Raw genomic sequence first — 20,556 nt, 5'->3', positions numbered from 1 at the left:
TAAAAGCATATAAATGGTCTTTATTATAATCAAATAACTAAAAGATTTTCGATTTTAATAATTTTTTATCTTTAAAGTAAAACCTAAAAAATAAAAAATTCAAATTATAAAAAAAAATTACATTATTTGACGAACCCAAAAAATAATTTAACTTTGTATTAACTACCTAACTAACTAGTTAACTCTTGACAACATTTTTGCTCTTTTCACTATGGTATTTGAAGTTCAAAACGTTTTAATGCCCTCCCTATTGTGGCATATAGTCTACTATTAACAAATAATAATAATTAAAAAGAGCTCACTTCCTTTATTCGGTCGTCAAGCTGGCATGCATTTTAAGGCAGCATTGAAATTTAAAACTGCAATCTGAAGCCTTGAAGCTAGTTGCAAACATTAGAAAGAATATTTAGTGGTTTAAATACGATAACTCTTTACAACCTTTGCACTAAAGAATCGATCAACAAAACTTATCACCTTGAGGTAACTGTTTTAAATACAACAAAATCGACACAATGTACAAACTATGTATTACCTTGAAAACTGGGGGATGAAAAAAATCCTCACCAACCCTTCTACAAATAAAGAAAAAGAAAAATTATAACATCATAATCCGAACAACTTAGGACAGCTATGTCCTCGGAAAGAATTCTTCCACATTTTGACTGGTTAAGGAAACTCTTTCTAGTGCTAATTCTTTGGCGAAGAGTCTAAATAGGACTTGCACCAACCCTCTTACTCTTGCTTCTCTGTTCAGCAAAACGATAGAAAGGAACAAGCAGTGAGCACACTGGTCTACTGTAGCATACAAGTTATGAAGAGTTCATGTATACATGTATGCTTTATAAGGTTATGTTTCTCATTACCAAGGTTGAAGCACTGGCGCTTTGCATGCTAACATAGAGACAAGCACATGAGAAGGGAAAAGAAAAATTACACACCTTGATACTACGAGCTCAGAAAAAGAGGGAAACAGAACAAGCAGGTGCGGACGCTTGTCATAATTCCTTTCTTTTGATAGGGCACTTGTCAAATATGGTTGCAAGGGAAGAACGGATGCAGTATCTGAATGAATTATCAGATGGGCCAACTCTTCAAGAATAAAAACAATTTCTTCAAGTCTTGCTGCTGGCAATGGACGTCCACCTGCAGGAATAGTTGGATTGCTCAAGGGTGTACAATCTCGGTCAAATGAACTTAAGAGGCACATGATAATATAAGATAATAAGTTTCATCTTTTTCTTGTCCTTTTTAAATTTTTTTTTTTTTATAAATAATAGGATGATAATGGTAAGGAGTTAACATAAGTTACGCACCTAAGTCATTCTCGTCAATCAGAAATCTGCTCAAGATGTATTCGCATCTGGTTATGAGTACCATGATTGCAATTTTACTCACCTCAGATCTTGCTAAATTCCAATCATGGTCTTTGCAGTCATAACTGAGAACATAATATACTGTGAGAAAATAAAATGGATGCAAACAGGTTTTAGACATTATCAAGACGGTGTTTGGGAGTCTTGAAAAAAATGGAACAAAATAAATAGTAATGAAGTAGAAACTAATGGTAAAGAAATATTAGTGTTCCTTTCCTTTCTTTGGGCGTTTAAAGTAGAAAGGAAAGGGAATAAATATACTTATACAGATTTTATTATTTTCTTTTAAGAAATAATTAATGACTTTACAATTGTGTCCTAATCATTTTTTTTTGTTGGTTGAAGGATACTTTGGAATTTTCATAAATTTTACTAAATGTTAAAAGGGAATGCATATTCCTCCAACTTATAAGAGGAATACAAAACACGGGTTATGAGGGAATATAGTGTTCCTTCATAAACATTCCATTCTTTCCTACAAAATATCCAAAAAGTGAACAGAAATGGTCCCACCTATTTTTCCATTCCTTCCCCTCCATCTAAATGCACTGTTAAAGTTTATTATTATCTTTATACAACAAAAGAGGTTCCAAAATGCAGAGGATAAAGTTCCTACGTGGCAAAACCATGATAAATTTGAGTTGACGAGACAAACAGATTAAACTCAAAACAAACAGACATTTCAAATGAAAAGAACCATCATGAGCAGTCTTTTGAACTAAACAAATCGCATTAGCATTCAGGTCCTAGAAAGTAGTAAGAAGGTCAAACAAATAAACTGGAACCATCTCATAGAGGGTAATATTTACAGGGCTTACACATGGTCAACCATTACCGGATCATGGTAAAATACTCAAAGCAACAGTGAAATCACTACTGACATATTTTAATATCAAGGTGCAATGTAAGTAGAATATAACTCTACTGATGCATTACCTGCTCAAAGAAAATAACTTCTGTAAACAAGTCAAGGAAAATCTGCTGCAGTGGGGAGGCATAAGTTCCACAAAATCGACAGGTAAAGAACAAGTACGTGATGCACAACGGTCCAAGGTGGAAACTAGCCGCTGCAAAATCTGTTTAAAATAAAAAAATTTCTATCAGGAAACAATAAATAGAAGTTGAGCAGAGCCTCGGACCTCAAAGAATGCTTCTAAGGTATCTCTATTCCACACATAGCTCAAGGTTGGTGGTGCAAGGCCCAAAATGACATCCCACATTCAGGTGATTTGCAAAGCTAATGTCATGATTAAGATGTGGAAAAAACTTGGACTCAAATGAACCATAGATGGTCTACATAATCCCAAAAACCAGCAGAGGTCAACAAAATAGGACAAGGGAACCTTTCACCAGGCTCTTACCACATCAGGATATTATTGTAATTTTGTACCACACAGAATGCAACACTAAGATATGCACAGATGCTAACTCACAATATGTAAACTGTTTGAATTATACATTATCAGACTCTACTATCAGTATTATGGTTGGTAAGAAAATTACATCAAAAGGTGCATCGATTGGGGATCTCAGAATCTTGTCACCAAGAACGTTTAAGACAGTCATCTCAAGAGACTCATCAGTTTTCACATCCACAGTTGAGAAAGAATCAGAAGGAAGAGCTCGCCCGCAATAACCCACAAGGAAAATTTCATATACATCGGCAACTTCCTTCCATATACGTGTTCTTGTGGGTTTACTAGCCCCTGAATGTGGTCCGGGATTTATAGCCAGTTTTCTGGCATCATCAACCAGAATGCTGTTGAAGCCCTCAACAGCTAGTCTCCAAAGAGCACCATCTGGATTGTCCCTTCTTGTAGTCATACACCTAACAAGAAAGCCTGATTCTGTTATTTGCTAGTTGAAAAGAGTTTAATCCTAAAATAAACAAGATCGACAATTACAGATATAATTACAAGGATGATATGGTTGTGGCTACTAAACTTCTAAGTATTCCCTAAAGATTCAAGTACTTTTTTATTTTAAACTGACCACAGGAATCATATATGGAGGCCTTCTCTAATCTGGGATGCATATGCGGATCAATGTGGGCACATCCTGCATTTGCCCCACAATTCTTGTCCCACATTAGAGAATTATTGATCATATATGGTATGGCAGTCACTAAAAAGTAGACATATTCTCATTATTCCCTCTTGATCCATCTTAGACACCCAGGCATCATGATCCAGGGAAACCTTTCAGCTTCACCTACTATTAGAATACTCAACAGTCCCTCAAAATTGTAAATGTAGGCAGATTACAATAGATTTTTCCCCACTTCTACAGCGTTTAATATTTTAACAACTTATACACCACTGTTCAATTAACTATCCTTTTCAGTTCACCACCATCTTTTCTAAAACAGTATAACTGCAGCACAAATTTAGCATTAGACCAAAGAGCCATCAGTACCTCCCAAGACTTTGAATAATTTCAGGATACAAGATATACTTTTCAACTGCTGGGACCTGTAGAAAAAGTTCTACCAGCAAGGGAACAAGCTTTTCTGCGAACATATAATTGGGGATGCCTGCTGTTACAGATGTCTTTAATCCAGAACTTGGAGAATCTCCCACTCTGTTTGGAGATATGGAAGCAGTCCCATTAGGTGTTTCATGTTTCATTCTCAAGTGAGCATCTGCAGAAATAAATTTTAAAATTTTCTTAAGTTACAATGGACAAACAAAAGTATGGTGAAAACAAGCCAAGTTTATACCTGGAACTCGGTCGCTAGTGCTGGCTTCCTCTGCGTCATCTTCCTCACTTTGTACAGCACTTGGCAGATATTGTAAAAATTCCTGAAGAAGAATAAGCCACATTGAAGAAATGTGCTCTGTTGGACGTAACATTGGAAGGATCTCCATAACCGTACGTAATACAGGTGGAACATTTCCCTGGAGAAAAGTGAGTGAAATCCTATTACACAGAATATCAAATATAACCATAGATAAGTGTTGTGCATTTTTTTCCCTGTTACTATTACTACTAAATACTAATGTAATTTCTAATCTACACTTCCCTGGGAGCTAAAGAGAGTATCCACTCTTCACAAGCACATAAACGGCTACGTTAGAGAGGACTCTCTTGACTAACTTTCAGGGGGATGGTTCAGGTATAACAAGGAACCAGTAGTGAATAATTTTGCTAATTTTCCATTTCAATTATATATTTCTTACTGGTGCGACAAATTACACTACATTATGAATTTGAAGGTAGCGGCTACATATGAACAGCCACAAACCATGGGGGAAAAAGAGAGTAAAATAAGAAGGGCAAGAGCAAATTTGACTTACAAATTCAGTTTCACAGTTATCATTGGCAGCTATGGCTTGTTTAACAGCCAAACCTATGACTGAAAGCAGCTGCTTATACAAGCGATCATCAAACATTCTTTGTGTTTGCACATATAGTTCCCCTGTTAGTTCAGACAGGTTGAAACAAAAGCACATGAGAAAATTAGTCACTTGACCAGAAGAAAGAAGCAGCAAACATCAAAATATCTGTTTCAGCTAGACTAAGTAACAGATCAAACGATGGAGATGTTCGATATTAATTGGACATTTGAAATTATTTTCTCCGTCCTTTCTTGTATATTTAACATACAAAGAAACAAATAATAAAATAATCATGTTGAATTAAAGCATTACCAAGACTGTGTAGAATCTCCTGCTTCACCTTGCTAGCTGCATTACCACTCAGGTTTGTTGATTTTTGAAGAACAAGCTCGTAAACACCAAGTACTGATTCAAGGTAAGGCATCGGCAAGTTCCCCTGATTGACACCAATATATCATTCTATAATAGCTGTTATCATAAAAGTTCAGGAACATTGTAAGGTTAATTTTTTAGTTTCTGCTTCATTTTAAGTATAAATGGACACCTTGTCCATCTATTTCTGTAATTTCTATTTCATTTTCAAAAAAAATTTATTATTATTATTATTATTATTATTATTTTTAAAAATATAACAGCTAACACAGGAAAGACAAGATGTGATTACAAAATTTAATTTACAAAATATAAGAGCATCTGCTTCTTCAAATTATGATCACCTTAGCAGAATGTGAAAGAACAGGTGTCTGTAAACAATTGATTGCAGCAAGAGCAACCTCTTTGCTACCATTTAAAATACTATTCTTGACAAATAAAAGCAAAGATTCCCATCCTGCAAAGGCGAGACATCAAGTGTTATCCATAAAACTGACACTCAATATTGAAAATAAAAATCCCAGATGCATCAGGATTCAGTTGTAACCTACCTGACCAGAAATTGCTTAAACTTCTAAGAAAAGGAAAGAATGAACGTAATATACGTGCTATGCCCCCGAGGACCAGTACAAGTGTTTCATCCCACTGTTTCTGAGCTGTGTTGCGACTGCAATTTTGTTCAATACAAGAGTTGCTAATATAAGAAGAGAACAGCTTAGGGGGGAAAATATGGATTCTATCTCTTCCTTCCTTATAATTGTAGTTATCCATCCCTGATTTTTATTTTTTTTAGAAAAAACATGAGCAGAAAAGGGAAGAAAAAGATTAGTCTCTAAATGTATATACCTATGATGTATGAGCATATGAACTGCTTTTCCTCCTCGAGTTCCGAGTTCTTTCCCATACCATTCATCTTTTGATGAATTTTCAGCCTGAAAACAAACAATTCAAATCACAACAGTACATGATCGAAAAAGTTCTTGATCTGTCTTTTACAACCACTTCAACAAACCATGTGAGAAGCACGATCCAGTGTTGGAAAAACATAATTCCAAAGACAATCCTCCCACATGCTTTTCGAAAGTTTTTGCCCATGACTTCCAAGTGTCTGAAAAAGTGTCCTGACTGCTGAATTTCTAACCTGGAATATTAAAGTTCAGCCATTCAAGTTGTAATTCATACTACTCAACCTCCTCCACGGGAGGGGTTATATGTTCTATATTCTACAAAGGAAAAGCAGGAAAACTGAATCGGGTGTAATTGTCAAAGAATTCATCAAATGGGGGGAGGGGGGGAGGGGGAGAGGGAGGGGATGGGGAGAGAGAGAGAGAGAGAGAGAGAGACACACACACACACACACACACACACATAGACAGACAGAGATAATTATGATGTCAAAGAAAGGAAGTTGTGTTGTATTAAGGCATACACAAATGCAACAAAAAAAATCAACTAATATATATTGCCACATGTTCAAGGCTTTGAAGTAGGTCCATTTTATGTTAAGAAAAATAAATTACCATAAATATGCAAATAAAGACTAAAAGATAATCCAAAATGATGTGAAGGTTTCAAGCATACTAGTATACATTGCCATTGCACCATATGAGAGAATTCCTTTAGATTTGTATAAGTAATATACAATACCAGATTCCAAATTGAGAATGCATATGCATAGAATGAACAGAGGAAGTTGGTTAAAAAAGACATGCTTTCCCACCTCTGGCCTCTCATCAGCTCCAAGCTTTTGAAGTAACGAGAAAACAGAGAAAAGTAACCTATCACAATCAACTATATTTATCAAGGGAGTTTGGTCATTGACACTGTCCAATACATCGAATGTTTGTTCTTTTGGCTTTTCACCATCTGATTGCTTTTGAATAGGATGCACCTCAGAAATCCCTGTTATGTTTCAAAACGGTTGTTAATATATTTTATGCATAAGTATACTGTATACCACAAAAATAATTGATCGGCTAACAACCAACAATGGCAATCTAACCTGTTTCCTTTTCTTCCCCAAGCCCATGGATCAGACCTTTGGCTATAAAGTCAGTTGTTGTCCATAGAAGGCCTATTGCTGTCAGGCTTATATTCAGTTCTGTCTTTTGAGCACTGTATGCTCCAGTCACATCTACACAGCTGCAAAAAAGATTCATCACTCACATAATCCTAACAGTGGTTTAAATTTGGAAACTTATTATTTATATATACCTATACACATGTATGTCTGTGTCAAGTGTGTGTGTGTGTGTGTGTAATAATGCCAAAATTTGAAACCTTACACATGAAGGCAGTCTGCAGGTATACTGGAAAATCCATCATTCATTATCACACGTAGGCTCTAGAAGAAAACACGTGAATGAAATCAGATCTACATAACTGCCAAGACAATCAATCTATAAACACAGAATATCATTTCTAAAGGTAGCATTGTGGTGTACGACAGAAGTGTAAGCTGCTGTATGGTTTCTGTAGCAGTGCAAAACCAGAAATGCTGAAGAGTAGGACTCTATCAGTACAGGTTAATTGCCTTTTTTATGTATGCATACAGATTTCAGTACATGTGTGTAGCCTAAGGAAGTTGCAACATATTACATAATTCATTCCCCAAATAGCTCAGGTCTTTTTCTAACCTGAAAACCCAGAGTAACAAGTTCCTTCTCTGAAGAATCTGCTACAGACCTTTACAAAATGAATAAATAAATAATTAAACTAATAAGTTTTGTTAATAGAAAAGAAGAAAATACAGAAGTTGAAACAGATAGAATCGCAGACAGAACAAGTGGCTGGAAACAAAAAAGTTAAATTTAAGGCAAACCTCAACATTTCAAGAATATTTGGCCAACTGTAGTGTAATTTCTCCCCATGCCTCTAAAAAAATTTTAGTGAAGTCAGTGAGAAGACATTATGAACAAAGGGTGATAATCAGGGCACACTTGTGAAAGAAAACTTGAAATGAGTTCTTGTTGATTATATATTACCTCTAAAACATGCAGAAGAATTTTCAAAGATCCAGCACGTACATCAACACTTTGAGTAGATAAATAAAGAACCCTTAGTGGAGATATGACAGCACATTCAAGTGATCCCAACTCCGGAAGCACGGTTTCCATCTATAGAGGTATGCCAATGATAAGCAGTGTCAATTCCTAATTTCACTAGAAAGAGCTTCCGAGAATAAGGAGGTGAGAGTTCTCACCCTCTTAGATGAGCCATTAGGTCTGATTGTTGTGTTGTCCTGGAACTGGTCTGAACCTAAAACAGCACATATTGATTCATCTAATGCATCAAGGGCCATATTACGTAAATGCTGGTTAGATTTATCTGCAAGCTGTGAGATATTCAACTGCTGTCAAGGAGGAGAAGGTAAATAGTGCAAGAACTAGACACTATAAGAAAATAATTTAACTATGATCACCTCAAGAAAGTGGCCAACAACTTGATCCCACAATGGCTCCACTCCTGTAAAAAGGTAAAGATATACAGAATCAAGCCATTTACAGAATCTAAATTCAAACCAATGACACATTTCTTGCATTCAAACAAAATAACATCCAACTAGAAAGATGCCAATATAAATGTTACCCCAAAATAATGGGGCAAACCTGATGATTATGATTATACATATTAAGACATGCAAATGAAATCTGATAAAGACCATTGTCACATTAAGGGTCCACAAGAGGCTTAAGAGCAATTACCTTGACAAGTCAGTATAAGCAGATTTATGATCAATATTGAATCAAGCAACAGATCAGTTTAAGATAAATAAATGTGTATAAAAAATGAATAGATAGATAGAATTAGCCAAGCAAAGTTGGATTGATTGCATATGTCTCAGATACTGAGGAGTAAAGAAACATGAATATCAACATTCGTACTCAAAACAAAGTTTAGTTAGAAAGATTATCAAAGCAGGGAAAATTACTAAAAAAACATGGAAACATTATGGGAAAACTTGAAAAACTAATAATTTATATCAATGAAGATATTAACATTTTCAACCAACTAGTACAAGTCTACTACATTTTAGGTTACAAACTGATATGGGAGTGTACACACCAAATTCACGGGGGTAAAATAGTAAGTTATTCATGGCATGAATACTACATCACACCAGTTTGAAATCTAAAATGTGGTAACACTTGCAGGACACCAAACATTTTCCTTTGAACAACATTTATGATTCAAATATTCAATATATACAAACACTGCAGAAAATCCATCATATTATGACTACTTTCTACAATTTCACTGGCATTACATACTGTGTAGATTATTGACAAGGATGGATATCATTCTCTCAACTGAAAAATTTATATTTCCAACTTTTTGACTTGATGCGGGTACAGAACCACTTGAAATCCCAGCCATGCATTGCTGTGACAGTTGGCATAGTGCAGAAAGAAGGGATTTCACTGCAGATATGTGCATTAGTGCTGAGCCCTCAAACAGCTTTGCAAAATGGAGAAAAGCATAAAGTCAGAGCATGTAGATAGTGATAAACACACACACACGCACACACATGTATACATATCTTTACGTATAATGCATATGTAATGCATATAACAATCATTCACAAGGGTTCATATGATTTTCCTATATAATAAATACAGTAATTTATCAAAAACCATATTTTCAATTCTAAAAATAAAAATAAAAACTATATGAAAATAGGAGAACAACAGACTTTTTAATAATTGCTTTGAAATTGGTCAAATTTAGGTGGTTTTAGGAACCATTACATTGTACTTTTACATTTTCTAGAACATGGGTCCATTAATTTCTGCAAATGAGAAGAAAATGGAAAAACCTGAAATTGATATATAAATTAATTTCCTAATAGGGTTTCCAGAGGAGTACACCTATGAATTAGATTTATCAGAATGGAAAAAAAGTTTCTTGGTTCACCTGGGAATTCAAAGAAGAAAGAATATTTAAATCACTGGATTGACCAGATGATTCCCTTGAAAGCTTGGGCACAGCCGTGGACACCTCCTGTCAAATCATAACTAACATAGTTAAAAGCTTACATGAGGAAGCTAACATAAACTATATTGGATTAACAGACTAAATGAGAATAAACAACTATTAACTAGAATTTGGCTTGCACATAAGAAAACAACAGACAATTTTGCATATTAAGCAAACAATATGAAACAACCCACATCAATTACAATAATTTTCAGAATAGCTATCTTATTTGATCAGCCAATAATCCTTCATAGGGGTAGTATAAGTGAACGAACAATCAACATCTAATACCGGAAAGTATAAACTGATTTAATTGGGAAGTAGGTATGCATGTGTGATGGGTAAATAACCCCACCATGGAATTCCAAAGCCCTATAACTTTAAAGAAACAAAGTATCTGAATGATCAGCCCTTGCTTCCTCCACACACCACCCCGAGTAACCCAGATCAAGCATCCCCACCTTTACTATGTTCAACTACTTGATACACTTCCTGACCTATCAACAAAATTGAATTGGAAAATCTTAGCATCAATTAACACCATCCCCCCTATAAAGCCATACTAATTTCAAGCATCACAACTGACCAGCCCGAATATTTAACACCGCAACTTATTAGAAAGCCACATTGAGACTGAAACCTTCTTCGGATAATACGTTGTAACTTGTAAGAGAAGCCAACGTACGCTTTTTTTGTATCAAACATGCATTATTTAACATTCAACTGTTAAACACAAAAACCATTTAATTTCAAGTAGATATAAGTTCAAAATCAATAAACAAATCAATGTTGTGGAATCGCTAGGGCATACAAATTCTTGAAATTGGTTCCTCCATGTGGCAATACAATACAATTCTGAACAGCAAGAAGTATTTATAAACATTTGCTAAGATTACCTGTGTGGTGGCATGGGGCGAATGGATGGCTCGGTCTAGAGCTGCTAGGGTTTCTAATACCTACAGTTAATTGCCAGAAACGATAAGAGTATGAATTCTAGGTTTTCCTGGATGAATATGTAAGTACACCAACATACCAAAACCCAGGATGGCCCCAATACATTGTGTAATCGATGAGCAATGTTGAAGAGAGTTCTTAAGGCCTGGATAGCAAGAGCAAATTGGATTCAATATATGTATATAAGATATAATTGAATAGACACACAAGGACAAAATTGTAACAATAACATTCTATACAGAAATGAAAGGGACAGAAAAATTATTTAGTAGAAAGTATTTACAATACATAACACAACTACAGAACCAAACTAAATACCTGGACATTCTTGGGGGTAAGAACAACGCTTTCCCTTTGATCAACTAATGGTTCAGAGCGTTTTGGCCCAGGAGATTGTGAAGTACTGCTGAAAAAGTTCAACATTGTCAGGTGCCTAACTAAGACCAGGTATATGTTGAAACAATAATTCTAAGCTAAAAAGTGAACACATAAACACAGACAAATCTTGGAAAGCAAAAACGTCAAAACATATAATATAACACCTAGCTATCTTGCAGATCAATTTAAAAAAAAATAAGATAAAACGAAAATGTTTTTAAGCATTTCTTCAGGAACTGCAAAATCACACAGCTACTAGACATCTCTTGTGGTAACAATCCACTGAACAATCAATTAATTGTCCACATACACATACATGTATCCTATATGAATATCAGAAGGGTCGGCTACATACATACTCAGATACATACATAATCACAAGCAACACCATATAAAAGAATACGATTTCTAACATGTTCTAGAAAGAACAAGGGGTTTTTCATACTAAGGAAAACAAAATAATGATTTTTTAACCATGATATTAAGAAAAAAAAAAAAAAAAAAAAAAAAAAAAAGCTGATAAAATTTTAGAAGTTTGTTAAACTAAGATGAAATAAAAAAATGCATTTGCAGAAATTAACATGGTTTGATAATCCTATGACCATGGGATATATACAAATCAATACCTCCTTCTTTCTGCTTCAATGGGAAAATTGATTGTAAATTTGCAAAGGGATGCTAAAAAGGAGTTCAAAGGTTCTACAGCACGAAGAACTCCGCATGCCTGAATTGTCATAAAACAAACCATCATTGACTTATCATAATTTAGAGAAAGGGAATTATCCAGAAAGACAAAGTTGATCCTGTATGCATGCCAACAACTAGGAAAACATGTCCATCACTTGAAAAAACAGAGGGCAGAAAAAGCAATGAAATACAGCTCAAAATGGCAGCCAAGATTATATGCTGAGTTAATAAGTCAAGGTTTTGGTTACCTGGGTGAAGGCCTGATAACCCTTCAGTATTTCCAACACAATAGCCTCTCCTTGTGACCTTCAATTCAAAGTTAACTTGAAGATAGTTATAACATACGAAATTAAGCATTGTTTAATATCTATACAAGCTTTAGTAGAAAAGTCCAACCTTGACAAAATAAATGACAATGCATCTAGTATCGTCAACCATAACGAATCAACCATTGAGAGGCACAGAAAGGCAGTATTTCCAGTAGACTTTGCAGGTGGATCATAATCATGTCGGGGGGATTCAATCTAGTAGACAGCACTTTGTCACATAATATGTTACTCTTTAAGAATATTAGAATGGAAGATATAAGGTAAATAAATACCTCCCCAACATCTACTGCTTCATCCGTCAATGTAGCAACAGTAAAGACAACGCCCAGCAGACCTTCAACTGCCAAAGTTATAGAATGTGCTTCACTAGCAACCAAGACTGCAGCATTCGATGCATCGTTTTCAAGGCTCCACTCGATTCCTGTACGAAGTGAACTGGTCATTTTCTATGTGCATCAACGAATAGAACAAATGATAATTTGTGAACCCCACAAGTGGAAAGGTGCAGCAGGTTATAGGGTTTTTTTTTCTTTTTATAAGAAACGAGATTTATTGATCACAACAAGTACATACAAAGTGGACAAGATATCCACCAAGACAAAGTTACACATAACCAACTAACACATGGTGTTCTTATTGAAATTCATGACAACATAGCAAGCGATTACCTTTAGCTTTGCTGTTAAACATCCCTGCAACAGCTGCCAGGCTCTCCTCACTAGTCTCTTGAACCTGTAACATTTAGATTCTCCTTAGCCAATGGAATAAATATGCATGATGGTTATAATCTACTATTTTTTTTTTTGGTCTGAATAATCTTCTATATATTTATTAAATTATCCAAACTGAAAGTGTCTTGTTCTAGAAAAAGGCAGGAAGACCATCTACATTATAAAATTGGGGATACAAACAAGCACTGCGAACTTCAGAGAAAGCTCACAACAATACTAACAAGACCTGACATGCATCCCTTGGGAGTGGCAAGTTGCATGACTAGAACATGCCCACAACCATTTAAATAAAAATATATGAAAAGAGTGACTTTGCATGTAAGATGTCTGAGGTCTGTTTCAAAACATGATCCATGATCAACATATGGCATGCAGGTCAGCATATTATAGAAATTTAAATCATTACTCCTCAATACAAACACATATGAGTACAACACACAGTCAACTCATCTCAAGACATACAAATAGATTTTCATGCACCTATCAACAATATGGCTAGAGAAAAAAAACTATAAAATCTTGCCTGTGCGCTTGAAACAACTCTAGCAAGAGCTTTGACCATGCCCTCCACTACATTGGTGTTCTTGGGATTCCTACAAGGAGGATGAGGAGAAGCATATTTATAGAAGATAGGTCGCTCATCCGATGGAACAACAAGAAAAGTACAATATAAATTAGAAAAATAGACTGGCAACTGCAAACTTACATATCAAAGTTTCGGAAAAGAATCCGCAATGTCCTTGCGTCCACACAAAAACCCTGTCAAATTCCACCATATATGATGATTATAAAACACGTAGATAGTGACCACTCAATATATCATATGTCAGGCACACAAAAAAAAAAAATTATATGCTGCAATGTCAAAGTTACCCTCAGGATCTCGAGAACAAGAATACGATGCCATAATGGCAGATCAAGAAATGTAACCTTCACCAACATACTAAGGAAAACCTGCATTTGAAAAAAAAAAATAAATAAAAGGAATTGGCAGAGGGAAAACAACAACAACTTATTGAATCATTTGTTGTATATTGAGGTGCAGAAAGCAATTTTTACAGAAAGATAGATAATAGGAAAACTAAGTTCCAGATAAATGACAATTTGAATCCTTAAAATCGGTTGTGAGAACAGGATATCCCTAAAAGAAGTCTAACATGCTAGAACATGAAATTGTGATGAAAGAGCCATGGAAACAAAATGTTTAAGAAAAGGGAATAATTGAGTATTAAATGACAATCTAAAGAATTGGTACATATTTGGTCCCAAATTTTCGCAACTGGGTAGCAGACCTCATGGGCCGAGCATGAGTTTAATAGAAATTTTTGGTGGAAGTTCAATAACTGAATAGATTTTTCTCTTGTTCAACTGTTATAGCATTGGAATTCCTAAAGTTTCATCCGCATGTCATTTTCAGGTTAAAACAATCATATACAGGACACACCTCACATTCAGTGATAAGGGATGAACTGTAAAGCCTGATAATATGGGCAACTGACCGCAAGACCAATCGACGGAAAGAAGGCTCTCCTGCTTCTCCTTCAAGCTGATTCAACATTGAAAATAATTAAGGGAAAAAAAAAAAGATAACCGCATTGAAATTCTCTCCAAGAGAGCACTAAAATCCCCCACAAATTAATTGTACTACTTGTACATAAATAGAATTACCTCAGCATTCGTGCGAAGTGAAGTCATTAGAAGTGAACATATCTGATGACGCAGAACCTGTTGAGTTTCCAAGCAATCTTTTCAGTTATGAAAATTTTACTTGCAAATCCATTAAAAAAGGTAATATATTTATACAAGAAACTGTTAAAATCACCTGCTCATAAGGAAGCAGGGTTCTGAAAACAGCCACATAATTGGACAAAACAAACCTGTGAAATACATCATGAGTAAATTCAAACGAAGCCAAAGAGACCAAATATTCGTTAAGAGTCAGAAATCCTCATTTGCATCATCCCTGTGAATTGTGTTCTTCTTGTATAGCAATATAAGCAGTCTAATACCTAAATCTCATAGGCATTATACTAGGAATAGCTTCTATTGGATCTTCAGTGGAAGTCAATATGAGTAATCCTGTACCAAAGGTTTTATGTGACCCTCCCAATTTTGTGTGTACGAGAGATACAGAGTCACGGAAACTTGTGTTATCATTGTTCAGCATCTGTTAGGTGCTACCAACCTCCGTTCACAAGTTTCCATGGAAGTAAAATAACAAAAATTGTAGCAAGTTGGAGATTAAATCCATTGTGCCTATAAATAATAGCACCATTACAGATGCTTGGCGAGAGCAATCATGGTACCTCCTATAATCCTATTTTAAAACTGAAGCTCCTTTTTTTGCACACACTCTATGAGTGGAAGGGGCTTCCAATTTTTTTTTTTTTTTTTTTTGCCTCTTATTAATTTCCTAGATTTATCATCTATTCAATTTCATTTTGAATAGTTAAGTGGCACTCAATCATAACCTATGAAGTATTTACACAGAGACGGACAAGGAACTCAGGGACAAAATGACACAAAATCTTCAAACAGTAAATCTTATAGGGTGAGTCAGGTGTGTGTTTGAATCACTTTTTATATATAAATTAGACTTCGTATTCCTAATTTATTCAGGAAAAAATATAAATATGAATTACGCGTTAAAGATGAATAATAGGAGGTGCTACTTTTTACTTTGTAATATACTATGTTAAGATGGAAAAAATGAACCCTAAAGCTTTCCCCCTCCTCATTCCCATATCCAACAAGAATACATCTCTGTAGGTATATGTTTCATAATATTCAATAAGTAAGATTTCAAATAACATGAGAAAAGGAAACAAAGTGGAGATGTAACTTAGATTTATCCACTACTATATGAAAAGATCCAAGCAACAAGACTTCTTACTCTAGTATATCAAGTGCAAAGGACCGTTGAAGAGAACTGACACGTAACCAAATTGCCTGTCAGATAAAGGAGAAAAATATCATACATCCTTAAGCACACCTGTTTATACAAAGTCATCATGATTGATAACTGCACATCTATTTGTGTGAGTGTATGACGAATGGGAAAACCAAGTAACAACACACATAACAATAATTTCTAAAATCCCAAAAAACTGCAAACACCACATATAATGATCTAGTTAAAGTCCTAAGGAAACATTATAATAGTTTCAAATCAGCACATACAGATCCACCTGCAGCAAGAGCTGTCAGGTCTTCAAGCAGACGAAGCCCAAGCTTTCCAGCTTTAGTTAGGGTCTCCCTCATCAATGATGACTGTCCAGAAAGAGATTCACCCAATGACCTGTTGATGTTTAGAGTTGTTATACGATTATGGCAGAGGTCAGATGCTGAAAATCAATTGTGAGACCATGCCAGTAAGCAGGTATGTACATCTACAAACTGCACCTCTCCAACCCAATTCCACCTGGATGGAAACAGAGATATGGAGAAAATACACTTTGCAGGCATTCACTCATCCATTGGAAAAAAAACCGTAGATTCGAGACATGCTGATGCAGAAAAATTGCAGAGTGGTAAACCAAAACTATTGTTTACAAATATTACATACTCTGAAAGATTGATGGTGCTAACATTGCCACTAACTGGACTTGTTCGGGAGATATAACCTCCAGAACTAAGCTTTCCAGAAGGAAGAGTCTCGGCGCAAACCACATGATCAAAAATCAGTGCAACCGCTTGCCTGAAAGTAGCTGCAGCAGTACTGGAAATCTTCCACGTTAAAAGAGATTCCAGATTGAAAAGAAGGACACTATCTATGAAAATATAAAGTAGCAACTAAATAATAAAACAGGAAAACAGAAAGATGAAAAGGAAAAAAAAAAAAAAGTTATATGAGTCAACCACAATAATACCATTCAAAAATAATTTAACTTACTTCCGCACACTGTCAGAGGACCGGTTGTTTTCAAGAAGCCGGAGGCATATACCAAGAGCTTGAGCCATATTTTCCTGTACATTATAAAGCATTTAAGGGTATGACGACCCACCACAATTCAAAATAAAAGATAATGACAATTTAATAACAAAATGGTAAACAAAGCTGAAGTAATGGATGGAGTGAAATCTTTTTCTTGTTCTACTGGCCAGAAATCTATCACAGTCCCCCAATAATCAGGATGGAAATTTCAGAATACAATTATATCGAGCAATTACATAGACCAACACCTGCCGAAATATTAGTAATTGCTCAAGGAGAGATTCAGAACTCTTATTTTTCATAAAACATACATGTAAGTTGCTACAAGTATACATGCCTCGTGATTGCTAAACATATGGATTTAATTGTTTGGTTTATTTTTTGGATGTTGAATATGAGTTTATGCGTACACTGTGATAGAGATCAGGGTGCGGTAGAGATACCCTTGGGGGCAAACCCCTAAACCTCCAAGGAAGGCTCATTATATGTACAAGGTGGGGCCTCAGTGTATGTCTATGGAAGGGGGTCCCAGTGTATGTCCTGGGCTCAGTATTGTTCAACCTCGTTATGTATGATGATATGATCTGTATATAAGATTTTATAACCGTATTATTTCCAGCGGCATGTGTGGATTTATAATGCATTGTGCAATGATTGCAGCGGTGTGTATTTTGAGTAACCAGCGTGAGTGTGGACTTGACTATGTTTAAAATTCAAATTTAGCGCATGCCATGTTTTGTGAATCTATGTAAGTCCAAGTATGCTGCATTGGTAAATGTTGCTCACATTTAACATATTTTTCTTTATTGACCCTCTGAGTCCAACCTACTTTCAAGAATAAATCCAGCTATAGCATATCCTGTGATCTACTACCTCAGTATGGGAAGCAAAACTAGTTCATATTAGGAAGATAAATTTATGTAAGTAATGCTTCTTACCTCAGTCTGAGGATGTAAAGGTGACTGCAATATTATTAATACAGTCTGCAGGGTCTTAAGTTGAACACTCTCATCAGCCATTTCAGCATGCTGCCAGAAGCAGAGAAGTATGTGAGACTTAAGGTAGTGGGATTAGCACAATGAGTGACAATGCTACTCCTATAGTTACAGTAATAATAACGATAATAACAACTCATAAAAATGACCAAGATGGCTATAGAGAATTCATGTATAAGCTATTATATCACTGTTGATGGTACCGGGAAAAATACTTGCAAGCAACACTAATGCTCAGCAGTCACTGACATGCTTTTTTCTTTATGAGAACATAAATTTTATTGTTAGTAGCATGCTTATCATTGGGAAAAGACTCCCTTTACTCACCATTGTTACTGCAGTGATCTTTGTTATCCAATGGTAAAGAAGTCAAATTATGCACTTGAACCAAAATTAGAGCCAGCAATACTAATGGTAACATATAATTTGAGCTCATTTTATGCGAAAAAAAAAAAAAATTCACACAATTAACTGATAAGTCTTCACTGATATGCTTAGCTATACCAATCAATGCTTTCACTATCAAACTTCCCTCCAAAATCTGTTTGAGAGTATTTAAGAGTTAGTAAATGCCAATTAAAAACATGAACTTACATCCTTCAGTGTAGAAAGTATCTCGTTTAGAGCTGATGGAGCAACAGCATCATGGGATATAAGCTTTTGTAGACAAGAAAGTCCAATAACACTCAGCTTCACAGTTTTAACCTCACAAGCCATTAAAAAGATTCTCAATATGTCCTCATTCTGTGCAATCTCACCAGGACTTGATAAAGAACGTAGCTGCAAGTTTTACATCAAGAAACATATAAACAAGCTTCGCCGCTTCCAACAAACCAAATAATGCCAGCCAACATTGAAATTCATTTTTATGGCACTACATTAATAGCAAGAGTAACGGACAATAACACTTAACACCCCAACGGAATGCGTAGAATTTTAAATTCATAGCAATTCTTGCACTGTTTTAACCCCATTTTAATGCTAACTTGCAAAGGGACAACAAAATGGGTTCCAATTTTTTCTCTTAGAAATAACTGATAGTATAATTCAGCACCCAATTTTACAGTTGTAGAGCTCAAGAAAAATTGCAAAACTGAAATAGACTGCATATTATAGTCCATTAATAATAATTTAATAAGACTAATACGTAAACTACTTCTATTCCTAATTGTCTTCCTAAAGAGCTATACTAGAAACTGTTTCAGCTTCAATTTCACAAAATTATATTAATTTGGTAGAATTATTATTTTCCACAGTAACTATTTTAGCTTCGGCATCGGCAAAATCCAATACTATTAACTTCAGTGACTATCTTAGTTCAAATTTAACTTTTTATTTCGTTCATTTCCTCGGAGTCCACTGAACATTTGAATGTGCAGCAACACTGTTCTCCAATTACATACGTACATACATATATCTATCTGCATGTATATATACGATTAACAGTTTAAGACTGAGACCTTTATAATTGCGTGCTCAGCGCCGTCTTTGACCGCCGGGTAGCGACGGCGAGCTTCGGTGGAGAGCGCGCGAAGATCTGACTCCAAAACAGCCATGAAAGCCATCGCTGGTTAGAGTCCTCCAACGACTCAATGATTTGTAGCGTTAAGGTTTAGTCTCTAGGAGATCGCGAGCGAGAATTGAGAAGTTGAAAGAGAAAAGCATGGAGATCAGGGAGCTCGGAGAGGTGCTCGTAGTAGTAGATCTTGCGCGAGCCAGAGACTGAGAGAGAGTGGTTCGTTAGCTGGAGAGGTGAGGTCCGTTAGGACAAGTAGCTATTGGGCCTCAGAATAAAGATGAGAGAGAGAAGCTATTATTAAGCCTGTATAATGTGGGCTAGTCATAATGGTATCTAGCCCATTCCTTAAAAAGCTAGGAGGACCTTACAGTAGATATCCATATTGGCCCAACGGGAAAATTTTGAAATTTAAAGTGTTATTTTTTTGTTTTCTATTATTAATTTATTACCACCCTTTTTTCTTATCAGAAAGTCAGAAACTACAAAAATTTGAAAAATATATATATATATTACTTTCAAAACTCTCCCATATTCCAAAAGTATTCTTTAAATCTAACCCCAATTGTTTTGCTACCAAGCCTACCAATAAGTAGCGATTGAGGGATGTTTTCATGGTTAGAAATTTCTCTTTTGTTTTTTGCTTTTATCATTTTATGGTGTCCTTGTAAATAGATTTATAAAGTTCACAAAACACAATCATCATGCTTAATAGACTGGTTATATGAAACATTATGCAACCCTTAAACATTTAAATTTGGAGTCCTCGATGAAATCAAAATTTATTTTATCGATGAAATATCATATAAATCAAATTTTATTTATAAAAAAGAACCGGTATCATTAGAAACTAGCATAAAATCCAAATTCACCGGTAACATCATATGTATCATATTGTTATACAAACAAGAACAAATTCATTTACTTCCGGTCATTATTTTTAGGAGAGATTTACGTACAAATTTTTTCTTC

General features: G+C 35.2%; 1 protein-coding gene across 3 annotated transcripts; it reads right to left on the bottom strand.

Moving 5' to 3' along the window:
* Positions 1 to 455: 455 nt before the first annotated feature.
* LOC147280883 (ARM repeat superfamily protein) lies at positions 456 to 19,783 on the bottom strand. 3 transcript variants are annotated; one of them, XM_086246630.1, is made up of 44 exons: positions 19,529 to 19,783; positions 18,663 to 18,848; positions 18,012 to 18,101; positions 17,032 to 17,105; positions 16,705 to 16,857; positions 16,320 to 16,437; positions 16,033 to 16,088; positions 14,962 to 15,016; positions 14,808 to 14,864; positions 14,584 to 14,685; positions 14,013 to 14,093; positions 13,846 to 13,898; positions 13,663 to 13,732; positions 13,077 to 13,140; positions 12,681 to 12,829; positions 12,476 to 12,603; positions 12,328 to 12,385; positions 12,019 to 12,116; positions 11,333 to 11,420; positions 11,094 to 11,159; positions 10,957 to 11,016; positions 9,998 to 10,084; positions 9,355 to 9,541; positions 8,505 to 8,548; positions 8,286 to 8,417; positions 8,068 to 8,199; positions 7,905 to 7,957; positions 7,720 to 7,768; positions 7,369 to 7,427; positions 7,086 to 7,225; positions 6,804 to 6,985; positions 6,096 to 6,224; positions 5,930 to 6,015; positions 5,635 to 5,750; positions 5,428 to 5,540; positions 5,024 to 5,147; positions 4,670 to 4,791; positions 4,093 to 4,270; positions 3,789 to 4,014; positions 2,877 to 3,201; positions 2,310 to 2,449; positions 1,314 to 1,438; positions 939 to 1,143; positions 456 to 746 (listed from the first exon to the last, which is right to left on the bottom strand). In XM_086246630.1, the coding sequence occupies exons 1-44, from the start codon at positions 19,631 to 19,633 to the stop codon at positions 629 to 631; spliced, it is 4,983 nt and encodes a 1,660-aa protein (XP_086102756.1). In that variant the 5' UTR covers positions 19,634 to 19,783; the 3' UTR covers positions 456 to 628. The 3 variants fall into 3 exon arrangements, with proteins under 3 accessions (XP_086102756.1, XP_086102758.1, XP_086102759.1); XM_086246632.1 differs by having other exon boundaries at positions 11,333 to 11,417; XM_086246633.1 differs by lacking the exons at positions 456 to 746; positions 939 to 1,143; positions 1,314 to 1,438; positions 2,310 to 2,449 and having other exon boundaries at positions 3,081 to 3,214.
* Between the last annotated feature and the right edge of the window lie 773 nt (positions 19,784 to 20,556).

Source organism: Dryas octopetala, chromosome 6 (genome assembly GCF_963921425.1).
Source record: "Dryas octopetala chromosome 6, drDryOcto1.1, whole genome shotgun sequence".
Taxonomy (NCBI): Eukaryota; Viridiplantae; Streptophyta; class Magnoliopsida; order Rosales; family Rosaceae; genus Dryas; species Dryas octopetala.
Note: the sequence above shows the minus strand (reverse complement) of the source record. Positions and strands in the feature narration are given on the sequence as shown.

Bases quoted from the DNA above. Each gene is read 5' to 3' on its own strand.
- LOC147280883 (XM_086246630.1), bottom strand. From the start codon at position 19,633: ATGGCTTTCATGGCTGTTTTGGAGTCAGATCTTCGCGCGCTCTCCACC. The intron at 7,958-8,067 runs GTAATATATAAT...AAATTTTTTTAG, and splicing joins TTCTTCTGCATGTTTTAGAG to AGGCATGGGGAGAAATTACA. The intron at 747-938 runs GTGTGTAATTTT...TTTGCTGAACAG, and splicing joins TCTGAGCTCGTAGTATCAAG to AGAAGCAAGAGTAAGAGGGT.